This window comes from Arvicanthis niloticus, chromosome 7 (genome assembly GCF_011762505.2).
Source record: "Arvicanthis niloticus isolate mArvNil1 chromosome 7, mArvNil1.pat.X, whole genome shotgun sequence".
Classification (NCBI taxonomy): domain Eukaryota; kingdom Metazoa; phylum Chordata; class Mammalia; order Rodentia; family Muridae; genus Arvicanthis; species Arvicanthis niloticus.
In genome coordinates, this window is record NC_047664.1 from 20401817 (window position 1) to 20419006 (window position 17190).

General features: G+C 42.7%; 1 protein-coding gene across 2 annotated transcripts; it reads right to left on the reverse strand.

Moving 5' to 3' along the window:
- Positions 1-1035: 1035 nt before the first annotated feature.
- Tmem17 (transmembrane protein 17) lies at positions 1036-7619 on the reverse strand. Of its 2 annotated transcripts, none has more exons than XM_034508207.2 (4): positions 7184-7619; positions 3203-3306; positions 2958-3071; positions 1036-2181 (listed from the first exon to the last, which is right to left on the reverse strand). In XM_034508207.2, exons 1-4 carry the CDS (start codon positions 7281-7283, stop codon positions 1903-1905), a joined length of 597 nt encoding a protein of 198 aa, XP_034364098.1. In that variant the 5' UTR covers positions 7284-7619; the 3' UTR covers positions 1036-1902. The 2 variants fall into 2 exon arrangements, with proteins under 2 accessions (XP_034364098.1, XP_076794150.1); XM_076938035.1 differs by lacking the exon at positions 7184-7619 and adding an exon at positions 3450-7172.
- Between the last annotated feature and the right edge of the window lie 9571 nt (positions 7620-17190).

A 17190-nucleotide genomic window follows, 5' to 3' on the forward strand; every position in this document is an offset into this window, starting at 1 on the left:
GGGTTTAAATATTTCCCCCAGAGTGATTGATAATGATTATACAGATGAAATAAAGATCCTGGCCTCATCCACCTCTGGTCCGTTGACTGTGAAATCACGACAGAGAATTGCTCAATTGCTTTTGGTCCCCCTTAAACATCCTAATCAAATATTCCTTTGAGAATCTAGGGGCTCTAATAACCTTGGTTCATCTGATGCTTATTGGGTCTAACAAGTTACCCAAGATAGACCTCTTCTTAAATTAAAATTAAAGGGAAAGGTTTTTGAAGGACTTGTAGATACTGGAGTCGATATCACAGTAATATCAGATAAGGACTGGCCTCCCGCCTGGCCCCTTACGGCTTCTTTAACTCATCTGAAAGGCATTGGACAAACTTCCAACCCTCAACTTGTCCTCCTTCTTTGTGTCTCTTGTCCCTTCATTCTTTCACCCTCTCCCTAGGTCCTTGTAGAATCGACTGAGGGCCGGGGCATGGATCTACCCAGGAAACTGTATTTTTAACCAAATTTTCTTAAATAGGTTCCTTTTATTCACAAGGGAACATGCTCATGTAGGATTGTGAGTCGGTCCCTTTGGCTGTCTCAGCTCTCACTGTGGAACCACTGTTTTCAAACCAAATTTCATATATGAATCTAATAGCTATTTAGCAGTTTGTTAGTAAACATGAATGACCTGGTAAAGAGACCAGGAATCAATGTGCCTACCTCTGCTTGCTATACACTAGGCTCTCTCGTGCTACAACTCCAATGAAAACAAGCCCTTGGGGCTGGAGAGATGGCTCAGCTATTAAAAACACTGGATGTTTTTCCAGAGAATTCAACTTTAATTCATGGCCCTCGGCTTACAACCTTCTGTGACTCTGGTCCCAGAGTATCTGACACCCTCTTTTGGCCTTCATGGGCACCAGGCATGCACATGGTGCACGTACATACATGCAGGCAAAATACCCATACATATAACACAAAAATTAGAAAAAAGCCTAAGCAATCCCATAAACCTCATGGTTCAAAAGAAGTGCACAGACAAGCATGAGATGCTGCTGACAGTTTAATCTAAATATCTTATGATTTATGGTAAAAACAGCTTATATGCCATTACCACAAATACTGAACATGGTTTTATAAAACTTAAAATTTTTTGTGACAAATATTCCTTAAACACCACAATGTGCCTGCCTCTTTCACTGCAAGATAACAACTGAGAAGACATTTGGAACTGAGTGCTAGCACACCCAAAACTTTGGTCTTGGTTAAAAATGCCACTTAATGCACAAGCATCCTATTGATCAAGCACTTCCATATGATGCAAGTTTAAAAGAAACGTTACACATTTCTTTTTTTTATTAATTCTTTTCTTCATACTATATACTTTTCATGTTTTCCCCTTTCCCAACTCATTCCCAAACCTTTTTACTCTCTAATAATAAGACAGAAATGCCAAAACAAAAGCAAATGAAACAAAAAGTCCACAAGAGTGCCACAGAGTTCATTTCATATTGGCTGACTCCTTCTGGGCCAGGGCATGTCCTGGAGGGTGTTGACACACTCAGTGAGATTCCACTGGACAAAGCTGATTTCATCTGAAGTGCCACACATTTCTTGTCACAGATTATAACTGGAAACGTTACAAAAAAGGTGGCATTGCAACTGCCAACAGACTCATGAAGAAACCAACAAAGAAACAAAACCAACATCAGAAATATCCCCTTAGCTGTAGGGTTGATATGGGTGAGCCTTGGCATTGCCTAGGGGGGTTCCGAGCTAGAGGACACACCTAGCCTGTGTGTACCCTTTCTCAGGCCCAACTCAGATGTCCTGTCACTCTCTTACTTCCTGGTCCTCTTGCATCATCTTTCTGATGTCCACTGGTCAGCATGAGGTCAGCATACGGTCGGCACGCGGTCAGAGCTCATCCGTGCATTGCCTCACCCTTCTCACAGCCGCACTGCTTGCAGACAGCTGATCGAAGTCCTGGAGGTGGAAACGGGCTGCCAGCTGGTTGACCATTTTCTTCAGGGTCAGAAATGCTGAGATGACTTGGAAAGTAAGGAAGACAGTGAAGATGATATGTATTGCTTTCTCCAAGGGCAGATTCCTTAGGCCTTCGTTAAGGAGCAAGAAAAGTATTAAGGGCAACTGCAGTAGAAGGCTCAGGAGCCAAAAGCCGGCCAGCTCAGGAACCTGCAGCGACACAGCAAGAGTTATGAGATCAGTAGAATATGGTTTTGTTTTTATCAGTCAGACAGATACTTAGCACTATAAAGAAACTACGTTATAGGCTCTGTGAGCAGTTCAGGAGCATGCCATAGTCCTTGTCCTCAGAGAAATCTACTATCTAGATGAGAAAACGGATTTAATGTGAAGCTCCTCACACTGCTGAATGATCAACCATTACATTTAAAGGTCCAGACTAACTACGGCAGAAGTCAAGTGAAAGGGAGGCTTCAAGCTGTCCACAGAGGGAGCTCTCCCACCTGGAAGCTCCAGCACGACTAGGAATCAACACAGCAACCTAGCATGGATGGTTGGCTTAAGAAATACCAAGAAAAACAATAAGATATGCTGGGTGGGGCCTGTTATGAAGGGCCTAGCAAACCACAGGAATTATGTAACCACTTTAGGAACTGTGAACACTTTGGCAGGATGATGGCTCAGAGCACACAGATCAGGCACTGATGACCTTTCTTATAACTACATACATGCACAGACCATTACGAGTTCGCTGTGTTTAGACACTTCATGGGATCATTGCACTTCATCTCAGTAGACATGTCAAGTGTTATTTTCCTTGTGGTATATAGAGGAACCAGAGCTCAAAAGACTAAGCAGTGACTAAAGTCTTCACATTTGAGCTTAGACCCAGGTTGGTACTACTTCACACCGGCCATCGAATTACTTGTACAGAAAGCTTAACCCTCTTCATCGTAGCCCTAAAAGGAAGGAAGGGAGGAACCCACCTTCTCCTGCAGGTTACCCATGCAGCCCAGGTACAACCGGATCGCTTCAATCAAGGTTATGAGGATGACGACAGTAATCACAATGAATTTGTAGTAATCAGGCAAGACCGAATACTAAAAAGAAAAGGCAAAACATCCTTGTAAAATCTGTGGAGTGACAGAAACCTGGGGTGGAAGGGGCTTTGAGAACTCCACTGGGAACGTAAAGAGGTCAGAAGACAGTGGTGGGAGTGACAGAGACTCACCTTCAGGTGCAGCATCACGATGCAGCTCACCCACCACAGTGGGAAAAAGTAAGAGTTAAAATAAAGTGACATCTGCAAGGCCAGGCTGGAGACCATTTCATTATCTGCAGGGGCAATGGAAAGGAACACAGTTCTAATCCTGTCGGTGCCCTAGAAGGCTCCATACTCCTGAGCATTGACATTGGTTCAACAAAGTCTTAGGCCTATTTATATTTGCTAACAGTATAAAGTATGTTTATCTGAATACCTTTTACTTCAAACATTAGTTACTGGAGGCATGTTTCATATAAGCTCTTCAGTTATTTGTCTCTGCAGTTTGCTGATATTTTTGCAAACAGGTGGTTTGGATTAAATGTGGACCATTACACTGGACATGATCTTTCTTAAATCACAGCATTTGGGAGACAGTGGATCACTGTGAGTTTGATGCCAGCCTGGGCTGCATATTAAGAAAAAAAGAGAGAGAGAAAGAAAAGGACTACCATCTGGGATGGTAATCCACAAACTCAGAGGTCGAGGCAGGGAAAGAGGGATTTTGAGGCTCGTCAAATCGACACATGTGATCGGATTTTAAAAAAATAATCCAAACAGGAATGCAAATATGAAATTTTATTCAACAGATGGTAATCACTGTCTCCTTTGTAGGGTTTCTATGAATGAATAAAAACAAATCTTTTTTAGGCTAGTTCTTATATAATAATCTCAAAAAAAAAAAAATCCCCCTTTCAGCAAATCCTAATCCTATACACTCCTTAAAACTCAATTTAGTGCCATTCCCTGTAACTCCTTCCTTGATTATGTCCCCCACTCCAGTGGAAATCTTCCCTCTCTAGGTATTTGCCTCTCTGAACTGTGTGTAACAAGTGTTGGAGAGATGGTTCAGTGGTCAAGGGCACTTGCTGTTCTTGCAAGAAGACTGAGTTCAATTCCCAGCACCTACAGAGTGGCTCATGACCACCCTAACTCCAGTTCCAGGAGATCTGGTGCCAGAAACACGTTCATACACACAAAATAAAAAAGTAAAAGAATCATATTCTTTCCCTCTAAGATGCAGTGTGATGTACTGAAGAGACCATGAGCTTTAGAAGCTGAGGTGGTTTGAATGAAAGTAGTTTCTAGGGAGAGGTACTATTAAGAGGCGTGGCCTTATGGGAGGTAGTGCATCACTTGAGTTGGGCTTTGGGGTTTCAGATGCTCAAGCCAGGTCCACTGTCACTCTTCCTGTCACCTGCCGATCTGGATGTAGAACTCTCAGCTCCTTCTCCAGCACCATGTCTGCCATGCTTCCTGCCATTAAGATAATGGACCAAACCTCTGAACCTGTAAGTCAGCCCCGATTAAATGTTTTCCTTTACAAGAGTTGCTGTGGTCATGGTGTGTCTTCATAGCAATAGAAACCCTAAGTCAGACAGAGATAAGAGATTCCAGGTGCTAGAGTTGGGATAGATTATTACATCTTTCTGGGCATTCACCTAGTCATCTCTGGAATGATGACTCTTCACAGGCTGTTGTGAGGGTCTCTACTCTTACCAATGTGCCTGTCACACTTAGTGGGCACTCAACAAATAGTTGAGTTCCCTTGTATATGTAGACAACGTTTTCTCAGTGTAAGCACAGATTTCACTTACATTTCCTGTTCAAAATTTTACTTTCTACAGTGAATACCAAGCATATATAAACAGAAAGAACACATTTTCAAAAGCATGACGTCATACACATAGCCATTTGTGAGACACATTTACCAGACTAATTTACCATTTACCAGACTAATTACCCAACACCTTTTGCTTTTGTATAAGGGAAAAGGTCCTTCAACATGAATTTGATTATAAAAATTGAGCGCTAAAAAAATACATTATAAATTTAACTACATTCTTATTTTATATTGGTTGTTCTAAATGTAAGAATTTATAAAGATAATAACAAATTTCTTGAAAGTGATTTTCTTCTCTGCATAGTTTTATTTTTTAAAATTGACATTTAATACTTTTGAAACAATCATGGGGCCAGAGAGCTGGAGAGACAGCTCAGCGATTAAGAGCACTGACTGCTCTTCCAGAGGACCTGGGTTCAATTCTCGGCACCCACATGGTGGCTCACAACTGTCTGTAACACAAGCATAAACACCAATGCACATAAAATAAAAATAAATTAATGAAAAAAATCATGGTCTCTAGAAGCAAACTAAGTTTTAAGAGCAAGGCTGACTATTGTGATCTGCTTTTTCTTGCTTTGATTTTTAAAATTATCCCAAATAAAGGAATAATTTGTTTTTCCTGAGGCAGGGTTTCTTTGTGTAGCCTTGGCTGTCTTGGAACTTGTTCTGAAGACTAGGCTGGCCTCTGCCCCCGAGTGCTGGGAGTGAAGGCGTGCACCACCACCTCTGGGCTAGGAATAAATTTTTAAAATCTGTTAGCTCTAAAGAAAACCCACTAGGATTTTTTCATTAGTATTATTTTATTTTTGGCAACAGTACAATTCTTGATCCATTGTGGATGTGATGGCGCTATAAATTTCTTACAGTCAGATTCACTAAGGAGGATATAGGAATATAATTACACACTGGTTAAGTTGATACTTTAAGAGTAGAAACTGTAGTCATTTTTTTTGCAAAGAGACTGAGGCAGGAATATTTCAAGTTCAAAGCCAGTCTGGACTACATAGTAAATTTCAGGATAGCCCAGGCATTTCTTGATTGCACTGTAGCCAAATAAATTTTGTTATTGTTTGTTTTAAAAGCTCTGGAGATATAGCTCGGGCAGAGTGGCTGTTCAGAATGCCAGGGTTTTTATTTTATGTAGTGTCATGTCCATACTTCAACATACCAAATTTATGCAACTGAAATATCAGACCAAAATGAAAAGGAACCTCAAGGCACAAGGTGTAAGTTCATTAAATTTTACAAAAGTTCCCGCTGAACTCTGTAATGAGATAAGATTAAAGCATTATATAATTGGTCAGATAAATTTTACTGACCAATTAATTGCCTGTCTTGAACTTAAACAGCTTTTTTCATGTTTGGGAAAACAATATTCTGTGACACATGAGAACCATATGAAATTCCAGTGTCGATGTCTTTAGGTAGTTCTATTGCTGTCCATACCATCGATACTACCTAGGGTGCTGAGGCTCTGTAGCCTAGAGAACTACAGAACAAATGTCACTCCATTTTTTTTTCAGTCACCTTGACTCCAGAGACCTTGTATTATTTTATTTTAGTGCACAGTTATGCTCACACTTCGGATCAGAAACACGAAATCCTAATTTTTCAGGTTTTTCTCAACATAGCCTAAATTACACAAATGACCAAGATGACAAAATGCAATGATTGGAGGTGGCTTTGCTTTTCAATGCCCACTTTAAGAAATAAAAATAAAAGCCCAAACCAAGCCGGAGAAAGGATTTCCACTTCCTTGAGTTCAAAGGTGAAAACCATTTTATGCTGTCGTCCTGACTGAGGAGGCAGAAACTGGGGTCAACTCGGCGATATTTCCTTATTAGATTGAGGGAGAGCTTTTTATACAGGGAGAAAGAAGGAACAGGCAGTCAGTTTGGCAGCTGCCAGTTTAGTGGCCAGTGGTTTAAAAGACTCATTCAACGAGGGACACACACACACACACACACACACACACACGGAGGGACGGACACACACACACACACACACACACACACACACACACACGGTTTGGACACAGCCCGGTTTTGTGCGGGGTGGGAGTCGGGAAGGCTCTTCCCTTCGGCCTGCGAGGCGGCTGTCACTCATGGAACGCAGCGGGGACCAGCATGGGGAAGAAGGCGTTCCTGCTCCGCATCCCAATCCGATGCATCTCCTGAAGTTCGTGGTCCGCCGCAAGGCCGCGGTCTCCCCGGGGACAGTGGTCTGGCTGAAGCCGGAGCCGCCATCTTTCACCCGGGCACGGCCTACGTGGCCGCCCGCCCGCGAGCCACACCCTCGCGTGGGCCTGCGCCCTCGCCACTCACCCGCCGCCTCACTGGACTCTGGCCCGGTGCGGCTGGAGTCGCCGAACATGGTGAGGCTGAGGTTGCTCAGGCGCTGACGAACGGGGTCCGGCAGCTCCATGCTGGCCTGCGCCGGCCTGGCCCCCTCACACAGCGGCTAGTCGGAGGGTGCAGCGGCGCGCGGCGGCGGTTCCCTTGGCAACCGGGCTGTGCGGTCCTCTAGGGCCCTGGTGCCTGGGCTGCCCCGCGCGCGTGGAACAGAATCCTCCAGAGGCTTCCCCTTGGAGAAGCGAGCAGGGGCCACTGGGTCCTCAGCCGGACGTGGCCTAGTGCTGCTGAAAATGGCGGGTTCCTCGGCCTTGCTTTAAAGCCGGACTGTCTTAAGATGATCACAATAAGCCGTTCGGACCTGGACTGAGCCACAAGGAGCTCCCACACCATGGCAATTCCTCTGTAAAATTGGTGCACCATTTCTAGAGGGAAACTGAAAAAGAACATAGATCTTAAAGAAGGCCCTTGACCCGGTAGATTCTTTTCTATGGGTACATAAAATCTGGAGTAAGGCTAGGTAGGGTACCTGCTTCAGAAGACAGGGACATAACTCAAAGTATTGAGAGCAGTTGTTTCTGGTGATTTTAAAAAATCAGCCTTTCCTTGATTTCTCTTAAGACATAGAATCTTAGCACTCAGAAGGCAGCGGTAGGAGATGTCCAGTTTGAGGTCAGCTACATTGCAAAACTCTCAAAAACCAAAATAAACCATCACGTGTAATAGACATATAAAGAAAAGCACATTCAGATGTATTAGGGCCCAGGTCAGTCAACCGTATCGGCATCTCCAGGAGATACCCTTTCTCAGTTGCTTATGAAACAGTGGCCTATTTTATACTTTATAGTTGGCTAATTGTACGTTAAAGTTTAAAAAGACAAATCTGACTTTGCCGTCAACATTTTTATAAATTTTCTTTCTTTTTATGATCACACCAAGTTTGTCTATGTTAAGTGTAATTTCTACTTAGCAGTTATGACAGGTGCTGTTCTTGGTGAAAATGCTTGTTGGTGAACATGTTTATGTCGAGTATAACATACATGTTTATGTTGAGTGTGTACCAGGGAAGTGCTAAGTCAAGTGGTATGTAAGACCAGTTTTATTGGGTTCTGCCAGCACTTTCCCAAAGAGGTTTCATCAAACTCTCCCGCTTGCAGCTATATTTGAGCACCCTGCCACTCCATGAGCTTTACCAACACTTTTATTCCTTGCTTCCTTTTCATCTTCCTGGTGAAGGATGGTGGGCCTAGAGATGTCTCAGTGGCTACCAGCACTCATTGCTCTTGCAGAGGGCCCAAGTCCACTTCCCTTTGCCCACATGGTGGCTCACAAGCACCTGTAACTCCATCAGAAACCTCTTTCGACCTCCAAGGGCATCAAGCACACGTGGTATGCAAACAAAAATGCAGGCTAAGTGCACGTAAAATGAATAAATCCTATTTTAAAAATCAAGAGCATGGCAAGCAGTAACATTTTTACAATTCTCTTCATAAAACACAGTTCTCATTCTGAAGGGAGTGAGAATTTATTCTGTGCTAACTAGGAGTCCCCACAGCGCCAGGCAGTGGTGGCGCACGCCTTTAATCCCAGCACTTGGGAGGCAGAGGTAGGCAGATTTCTGAGTTCAAGGCCAGCCTGGTCTACAGAGTGAGTTCCAGGACAGCCAGAACTGCACAGAGAAACCCTGTCTCAAAAAACAAAACAAAACAAAACAAACAAACAAACAAACAAAAAAGGAGTGCCCATAGCCTGAAAACATAGATCCAGGTTGTCCTAATGATATGTTCTATCATCAAAGTGGCAGTGTGAATTTGTGTTATTAGAGAATGCAAAACAGCCATAAATCAGTGCATCTACTAAGTACATTAGTGGAGACGTCAGGAAGGCAGGTTACAAAGCAAAGCATCTCTGCCACAAGTCTCAAAGGCTGTATGAAGACATTCTTAGGTTTTGGGTTGGTGGATTGGTGAAAGCCCACAATCGGCTAACCTAACAGATTCCAAAGGATTTTGTTGGGAGCCGACTTTAGTAGAAAGTGGCTAGATCAACTTTGCAGCCATCTGGAACCATATACCCCGATGAAAGACTTGGTTGTCAAAAGCCTTTAATAGCTGAAGCACACTCTGATAAATATATTGTTTATCCCACATAGCTTGTTTTGCTGTTTAGTGACCTCAGCTGTATGGTGCACGTGGTAAAGTGTTTTCACCTGTGTTCTCCTGCTTGTGTATATAAATACCTCAGACTTCCCTTCAAGGAGAGACTTTAGAAAATAGAAGAGACTGAATCACACCCTGTCTTGTCTCCATTCTTCGCGTCTCTTGCTCCAAGAGCCACACTCTCTCTTGACCAGAGCACTTAGCCCCAAAAGCATTGAGGCAAAGTGTTGAGGCAGAGTGTGGGCCTCAACAGATTTTCCTGAATGTAATGATCAGATACAGAGGCAAGTGGTAAACGGATATCAAGAGCACTAAAGATAGCCTAAGATAATTTCGGCTTTTGATCTGCAACATTCTAACCAACAATCAGAGAAGTTCAGAGTCTTTAATAAAGGTATTTTTTTTTCCCAAGAAGCTTCAGGTCACACAATCAAAGAGAAAATCCACATATATGAATGTCAAGAGGAAGAAATGGAAGGAAATGGCTTTGTAGTTAGGTTTTAAAAGTAATTCAAAAAAATGTTTATTAAGACATTAGCTCAGTGAGACACATGGAGGCAAACGAGACACAAAGCTATAGTTTTATAAAAAGAATTCTGGAATAATTTTGGTTTATTTAAAAAAACACATAAGAATATGTTTTCAACTTAATCCCAGGGTGGGATAAGGGCTCCTTCACAGCAGCTGACTAGGATTTGCTTCATGCTCTAGCCGAGGCGTGGTCTTCCCAGCTGCAGATAGATTCTGCAGTTGTGTGGCGTTTGGAATTCTGGGAATTTTCAGAGGGTGTATGTTGTAGATCGGTTCTAATGCTCTTGGTGTTAATTTGGCTCCTGAAATCACAGAGGAACCACATGTCTGTGCTGAGGGTCCCTGCCCCCAGCTGGCTCTGATTGGTGAAATAAAGTTGCCAGCAGCCAATGGCTTGGCAGGGAGACAGAGGTAGGACTTTTGATTTCCTAGGCAAGGAAGCAGGGGAGAGAAGGGTTTTTAGAATCGCCATCGACAGAGGACCAGGAAAGATCAAACTTGAGGGAGCAGGAGAGAAAGCATCTAGCTATGTAAGAGTCAGGGAAGCAGTCTGAAGGGACACTTCCCCGATTGGGTCTGGGGTAGCAGAGATGGCATACAGATTTCACAAAATAATATTTCAGGAATATCAGAGGGGAGAGTGTGCTAGCCACAGGGAGGTTTTGAAATGCCTAGCTATTGCGGTGTTTAAGGCATATTAAAAATAAGGCTCTGTGTGTGTGTGTGTGTGTGTGTGTGTGTGTGTGTTTCATTTGTGAATCCAAAACATCTGGGTGAGAGTAGAGGAGGCTTGTGCTCCTGCTGGAAGCTTAGAGAAGATTAATAATTTATTGCTACAGGTTTATAAATATTAGGTCTCTGAGAGGCAGGGTGGATGGTTGTTGGTCTTTTATTGGGGTTGGTTGCAGTTTGGTAGTAGTTGTGTTCAAAGAAGAAAGAAATTAGATTCAGGTATCTCTCATCATCAAAATACAAACAGCACCAGGGCAATCCACAACAAGGGAATGAAATGGAAGTGTGGGAGATAAAGAGTGGGAGAAAGAATAACCCACAAAGTAGCAAAGGCCAGCTACACAGTTCCTCTGACTAAAGTCCTCTGTAAATTCTAGTCAGAGATGGCTAGGAAATGCTGGCTGAATTTTGCTTCAGTCCAGGGTGGAGGTCAGGCCCCAGCATCTTCATAAAGGTTCTCAGGACCTCCCTAAGGCTACTTGAAGGCTCTTACAATCTCCCACCTGCTCTAGCCACAGCACTGGGCTGTCTGTCCTGTAATTGTGTGTCTGTGTGTCTGTCTCTCACCTACCACTCTTTGAAGTCTTTCGCATTATGGTGTTTGGTTTAGAGTCAGAGACGGATAAGTAGTTAATGAATAAAGGAAAGGAAAGTCCCAATCACCGCCCCTTCCCCCCCCCCCCCCCCCCCAGCTTCTGGCCCATAGTTCAAAGACTTAGCCAGCTCCTGGGTAAATTAATTCTGTCAAATACACAATCCATGAATTGAATCCAGGTGACGTATAGACACTAAAAATAAATGTGAACAAGAATCACTTAAGGGAACTAAAAATTTTATAGAGGGGATGATGAAGTTCAAGGCCAGATGTGCTGCTGATTGGATTGTACTTGGGCCCCACAGAGATAAGAAATTAGGGCTATGTAGAAATAGCCTTGAAATTGTTTCTGTCTTGCTGTTGGAGAGACAGTGCAGATGTTAAGGGACCTAGCTACTCTTCTAGAGGACCTAGGTTAAAATTTCACCACACATATGGCTACTCACAAGTGGCTAAGTTCAGCCCCAGAAAATCTGACAGCCTCTTCTAGCATCTGACAGCACTAGGCTACACGAGCTACACAGACATATATGCAGACGGAAAAATAAATCTTAAAAAGTGTTTTTATCCTTAATGAAATAATCCCAAAATTGTACACAACAATCATGGAAGTAAAGTTTAATATCCCTGCAAGTTATTTTTGACATTACTAACATCAATTTTGAAAAGAGAAAGAACTGAAGATCTTAAGAGATCTTTTCCATCACTAGGTTGAACAGATAATGATGGCAGTGTGGCCTGGCAGCCTGTCGTAGAAAGAATGTCCCAGAAGCAGAAGAAGACCAAGTTCAAACCCACTAAACTCTCAAAACCACCCAATGTCTGTGTAATGAACTTCAGACCTTATTCTTCAAAGAGGAAGTGATGATATCTTACTTTCATGATTGTATAATTGAATATGTTCTATATAAGCTTGGTAGTTTTTTAAGAGGAACTTTGGAACACTTGTCCCTCCCTCTCCCCCCTTCCCCCACCCCTTGGGAGAGGCTAATTAACATTCCTTAGTCAGAGGACATTGCTGGATTAACATTCAGAGGAGGAAGGGAGAGGCTGATTAACATTCCTGGGACCACAGGGAAGGGAACCCACCTTCCGGTGGTGAAGGCCCAGAGCATGGAGACACATTCTGCAGACCAACCCTTGCCACTTACAGATAAGGGAGGTCTTTGCCACCTCATTCCCCAAAGGCCAATCAGTTTTAAAGTCACACTGTTCTGCCAATCATATTGTGCCTAGTCACTGTTTCTCTAGTCCACCCCTTAAACTGTATAAAAACTGACCAACTGGGCTGCCTGAGGTTGCCACTCCACCTTCAGTGTAGGACGGCCCCAATGCATTGGATCATTAAAATTCCTCTTGCTTTTTGCATTGATTTATGTCTTTGCATGGTTCACTCAGGGGGTCTCCGGTAAGCTAAGGCTCCCCAAGAGTCTTACATTTCCATCTGCACCTCCCTTTATTAAAAAAAACAAAAACAAAAAAACAAAAGGAAACAAACAAAAAACCCCCACACCTAACTTAGACTCAAATAATGCTATCGTTTAGTTTTCTGAACTAAACCATATTTGCTAAGCCCTGTGTCTGTTGCTTTCCTAGTAAAGATCTTTAATGCAATTAACCATCAAAACAGTTCATGTATATTAACCAAAGTTATACAAAGTCTGAATATGTTTTATAAAGATGTGTTTTCTTTCTAACATTGAAAAAAAATACATAAAATCCTTTGTTCAGTTTGTAATTGTTTAAGCAAAATCCTAGAGAAAGAAATTCATAGAATTGTGGGTGGTTTTTCATTCTTTTTTTTGTTTTGTTTTGTTTTGTTTTTGTTTTTTGTTTTTGTTTTTTGTTTTTTCAAGACAGGGTTTCTCTGTGTAGTCCTGGCTGTCCTGGAACTCACTCTGTAGACCAGGCTGGCCTCAGAAATCCTCTGGCCTCTGCCTCCCAAGTGCTGGGATTAAAGGCGTGTGCCACCACTGCCCGGCTTTCCTTCTGTTTTTATTACTAGATTTTTCTATGATGAACATGTGTTTCATAGCCTAGAAATCTTGCTTAAAAATTGAGAGGAAAAAAGCAAAGGTGAAACAAAGGGTGGGTGTGAGGAGCAGTGTGGGCAGGGAAGGGTCCGGCTTTCCTGATTCACAGGTGATGCAAAGGGCTCAAACCCTTCTGAATGCTGTTCTATTAGTTGATGCTCACAGTGTCTTATAGGTAACTACACCTATGAGTTCCAAGTTACACAAGAAGGCATCCACTTTTAGGGAATCAGGAGATTAGCCGAATTTGGTTTGCCTATAATGCAAGCCAACTGCTCATTTAAAAAAATCCCCAAAGAGGTGAAGTCTGTTCTTAAAAAACATGGAGTAATTTGAGCAAGATGAACAAAGTGTTATAGAGGTCTGTAAAGTTAAAGCAGTTCTCTAAAATAAATTACTTATCTTACATGTATGGGTGCTTTGTCCACATGTATGTCTGGTCATCACATGTATGCCCAGGGCCCTCAGAAGCCAGAAGACACCAGATCCCCTGGGACTGGAGTGACAGAGGTGGGGAGCCACCATGTGGGTGCTGGGAATCCAACAAGGGTCCTCTGGAAGAGCAGCCTGTGCTCTTAACCCCAGAGACATCTCTCTATCACTAGTTAAGTTCTTCCTATACCAATGTTGTTCAGAGAAAGGCTTCCTCTTTGATAGTTGCTTAATGTATGTCACTGAGGTTTTTCATAAAATTACATTTATTTTTATAAAAATGTCAGCCTAATGTGATTATTTGTTTCTCTTTAGAAGGGGAAATGCTGTTTGGCATTACCTAATGTGACAAGAAACTAATTTTAGGGGTGATTTTGAATATTTCCTAGTCATAAAAAAAGATGTAAGTTCTCTCTACTTGAATCTAAGTTTAGTTGTAATATCTTAGGTGACTATATCATTCAGTGTTTTGCTTTAAAATGAACTGTGAAGACATTTCCAAGAATATAGATAAATTTAAAAGATAAATATATGCTTGGGCACAATATCTTCAGGCATGATTTTACGTTAGCATTCACATTAAAAAAAACTTACTCTAAATTATGTGAAATCTAATCTTATAATCTTCCATTGTTAGTGGTTAATCAAACCTTTTTGAATCTTTCAGACAATGCATTCACAGGACCTTTCAAAGGCTTATAAAAAGAGTCCTCTATGAATTGCAGAGAAAGCAAGATCTCTTAGAGGAAATTTAGGCTTATATTAAGTGATATTTCAAGGCCAGCTAATATTTTGCCTTCAAAGTCCTCCCCATTGTGTATTTTATTAGAAAAAAAAAATCACCTTTAAAATGCTGTGCGCACACGTGTGCACACACACACACACACACACACACACACACACACACGGTTTGTTGTTCTATGGCAGGTCTCTGTGTCAGCAGTACACTGCTTACCTGTTGTGTTAGACAGCTGCTGCACTGTGCAACACCATGTGGGATATGGGAAGTTTCAAGACAAGGGAAAATATCAGAAAAGCAACACCCAGCTTAAGAACATCTCAGATCTGTCAAGTAAAGTTGTAAATCTGGGAGAGGCAGAGTAATTTTATTGGATGTGTCCTGTTTTTGGTTATAAGAAAATACTGTTTTCCCACTAAATACGGACACATTAATCTCTGCTCCTCGGGCTTGTTTTTCATTGTGGTGCTTGTTTTAGTTGCATTCATGCTTTGCTTTGCCTTCGATGGTGTACTCAGCAACGCTTACAGTTGTTCTTCTGATGGTCAATCCATCAAGGCCGTAAGAGGAGAAATGCTGTAAATGGTCAAGTTGATATTATTATATATTATATTTAGAATGCTAGGGTCTATAATCTACAAAGATGGAGAGACCCCAAAATGAACTTGCAGGCCTGATTTTAAGAAATTTGGCTCTATCTTTAGGAACATTCAAGAACCATTGCTGGGCCATGGGGGGCTGGAAACTGTTGCTGGGGGAAGTCTGGAAACTCCTGCTGACCCATTGTCCTTGCCTTAGGCCAGGTGGCAGGGCTTCTGAGGCCTGGACTTGACCAGTTCTTGGAAACAGAGTTTTAGGCCTAGTCCTTTGAACTGTCATGGAGTCAGCCTAGCCTTCTCACTGGGGTTGTGGGCTAGCTAGCAGAAGAGGGTTGCTGGCATTGCATCTTAATGGTTGTATTTCTTTGGATTCTTTTAAATTTTTAAAACAAGATTTATTTATTTTTATTTTATGTGGACAGGTATTTTGCCTGAATGTGAGCACACATGTATGCCTGGTGCCCTTAGAGGCCAGAAGAGGGCGCTGATCAGCTGGAATTGGAGCTATGTTTGGTTGTAAGCTACCATGAGGATGCTGGGAACCAAACCTAGGTCCACTTGAGTTGCAGCCAGTGCTCTTAGCTGCTGAGCCATCTCTCCAGTACCAGTATCTGGACTGTGTTTGCATTCTTCTTCCTGATGTCTCAAGATATAAGGACTTTCTGTCTCATGCTCCTGCTGCTATGGCCTGACCTGCTTCCACCATTGTGCCCCACTTGGTGTGACAAGACTGTCCCCCAGAGAATAGAGGAAATGAGTCTTCCCACACTTAACTGTTTTCTATAAGATATTGAGTCACATTGATGAGAAATGTAACTAATTCATAGGACAAGGAGGAGGGGGTGGTGATAGAGATTGTGCCTAGCTGTAGAGAGAGGCAAGGACCAGCTCACATCCCCCATCTAGGAAGGGCTGGGAGCTGACCTTTTACAAGACGTGTATAACTTTAATTTTTTCAAACTCTACTTTTAATGATGTTTTTTAAACACTTTAACCTTTCTTCTAGCCCACCACTCACCAGAGGTAATGGAAAAGAAAGGATACAGGGGAAATGAACCTGTTTAGAAATGGTTCTTTGGAGCAAATCTCATCAGTGCTGTCAGGAAATCAGTAGTTCAGTTTATGGGTCAGCAGCACTAGCTCACTTGCAAACACTTTACTAATAAACCAGCAGTCCAATTTGGTAGTGTTTGGTTAGCACCAGCGTTGGCATGACCTAGCAGGAACAAATAGGCCTCAGTCTAACTGCCATGGTTGGATTCTAAGATCCAAACCAGGGGCTGAGCTCTCCCAGAGTCACACACGGACAGAGGATTCACTGCAACAACATGAGGTTTAATGATTCCAGTGCACCAGGGCTCCCTTGCATGCAGGCAAGAGAACCCCAAACAAAAGCTGGGAGCAGTTCTTATACGAGGGCAACTACACATGCTGACCTTCTCAGGTCCATAGATGACTCAGATTCACACATTACTTTCTTCCTGACCACCTCCATCCTGGAATGTGTCTCCATGCTCTGGGCCTTCCCCACCCGCAGGTGGGTTCTCTTCCCTGTGATCTGAGGAATGTTAATCAGCTTCTCCCTTCCTCTTCTGAATGTTAATCCAGCAAGTGTCCTCTGACTTAGGAATAATGTACTCCTCCTGGAATGTGTCCCAGGGCAGTGAATTCTAAATCCAAACAGAGATCTGAATATCTCACATTTAGTTCTTACAATTCCCCCTTTTTCTTGTGGGTGATTCCAATCCTGGAATCAAAAGCTGTTATTTAACTTTGGGAGTACGTACCCTAAGCCCCACCCTCTAAGGCTGCATCTGGGATGAAGACCCCCATACTCGGGAGACCCTTCCTCAAGCCTCCGGAAATTGCGACCACCCAAAAATCACAAGAAACCATACCTGGATGCAATCAGCAGAGGTTTATTAGGGGAGGAGCCGGCAGTCAAAAACGACAAGCTCTTTAGCTCCAAGAGCAGGGTTTTTGGCCCCGTGTGGTGGGTTAAAGGGTCTTTTATAGCATGGGGTGGGGGGAGGAAGGCATTTTCGCGCACTTACACATGATTGGTTGTCTTACAAATTTTGAACATAGCACTGGGAAGACCAAGGGAGGGGTAACCAAGAACAGTGGAACATTTCAGAGAATCTAGCCCAAATGATCTAG

What these genes read in the sequence shown, in the direction of transcription:
- Tmem17 (XM_034508207.2), bottom strand. Translation starts at nt 7,283, where the DNA reads ATGGAGCTGCCGGACCCCGTTCGTCAGCGCCTGAGCAACCTCAGCCTC. An exon ending in AGAGTCCAGTGAGGCGGCGG is followed by an intron (nt 3,307 to 7,183) that starts GTGAGTGGCGAG and finishes TTGCCCCTGCAG; the next exon opens with ATAATGAAATGGTCTCCAGC. An exon ending in TCGTGATGCTGCACCTGAAG is followed by an intron (nt 3,072 to 3,202) that starts GTGAGTCTCTGT and finishes TTTTCTTTTTAG; the next exon opens with TATTCGGTCTTGCCTGATTA.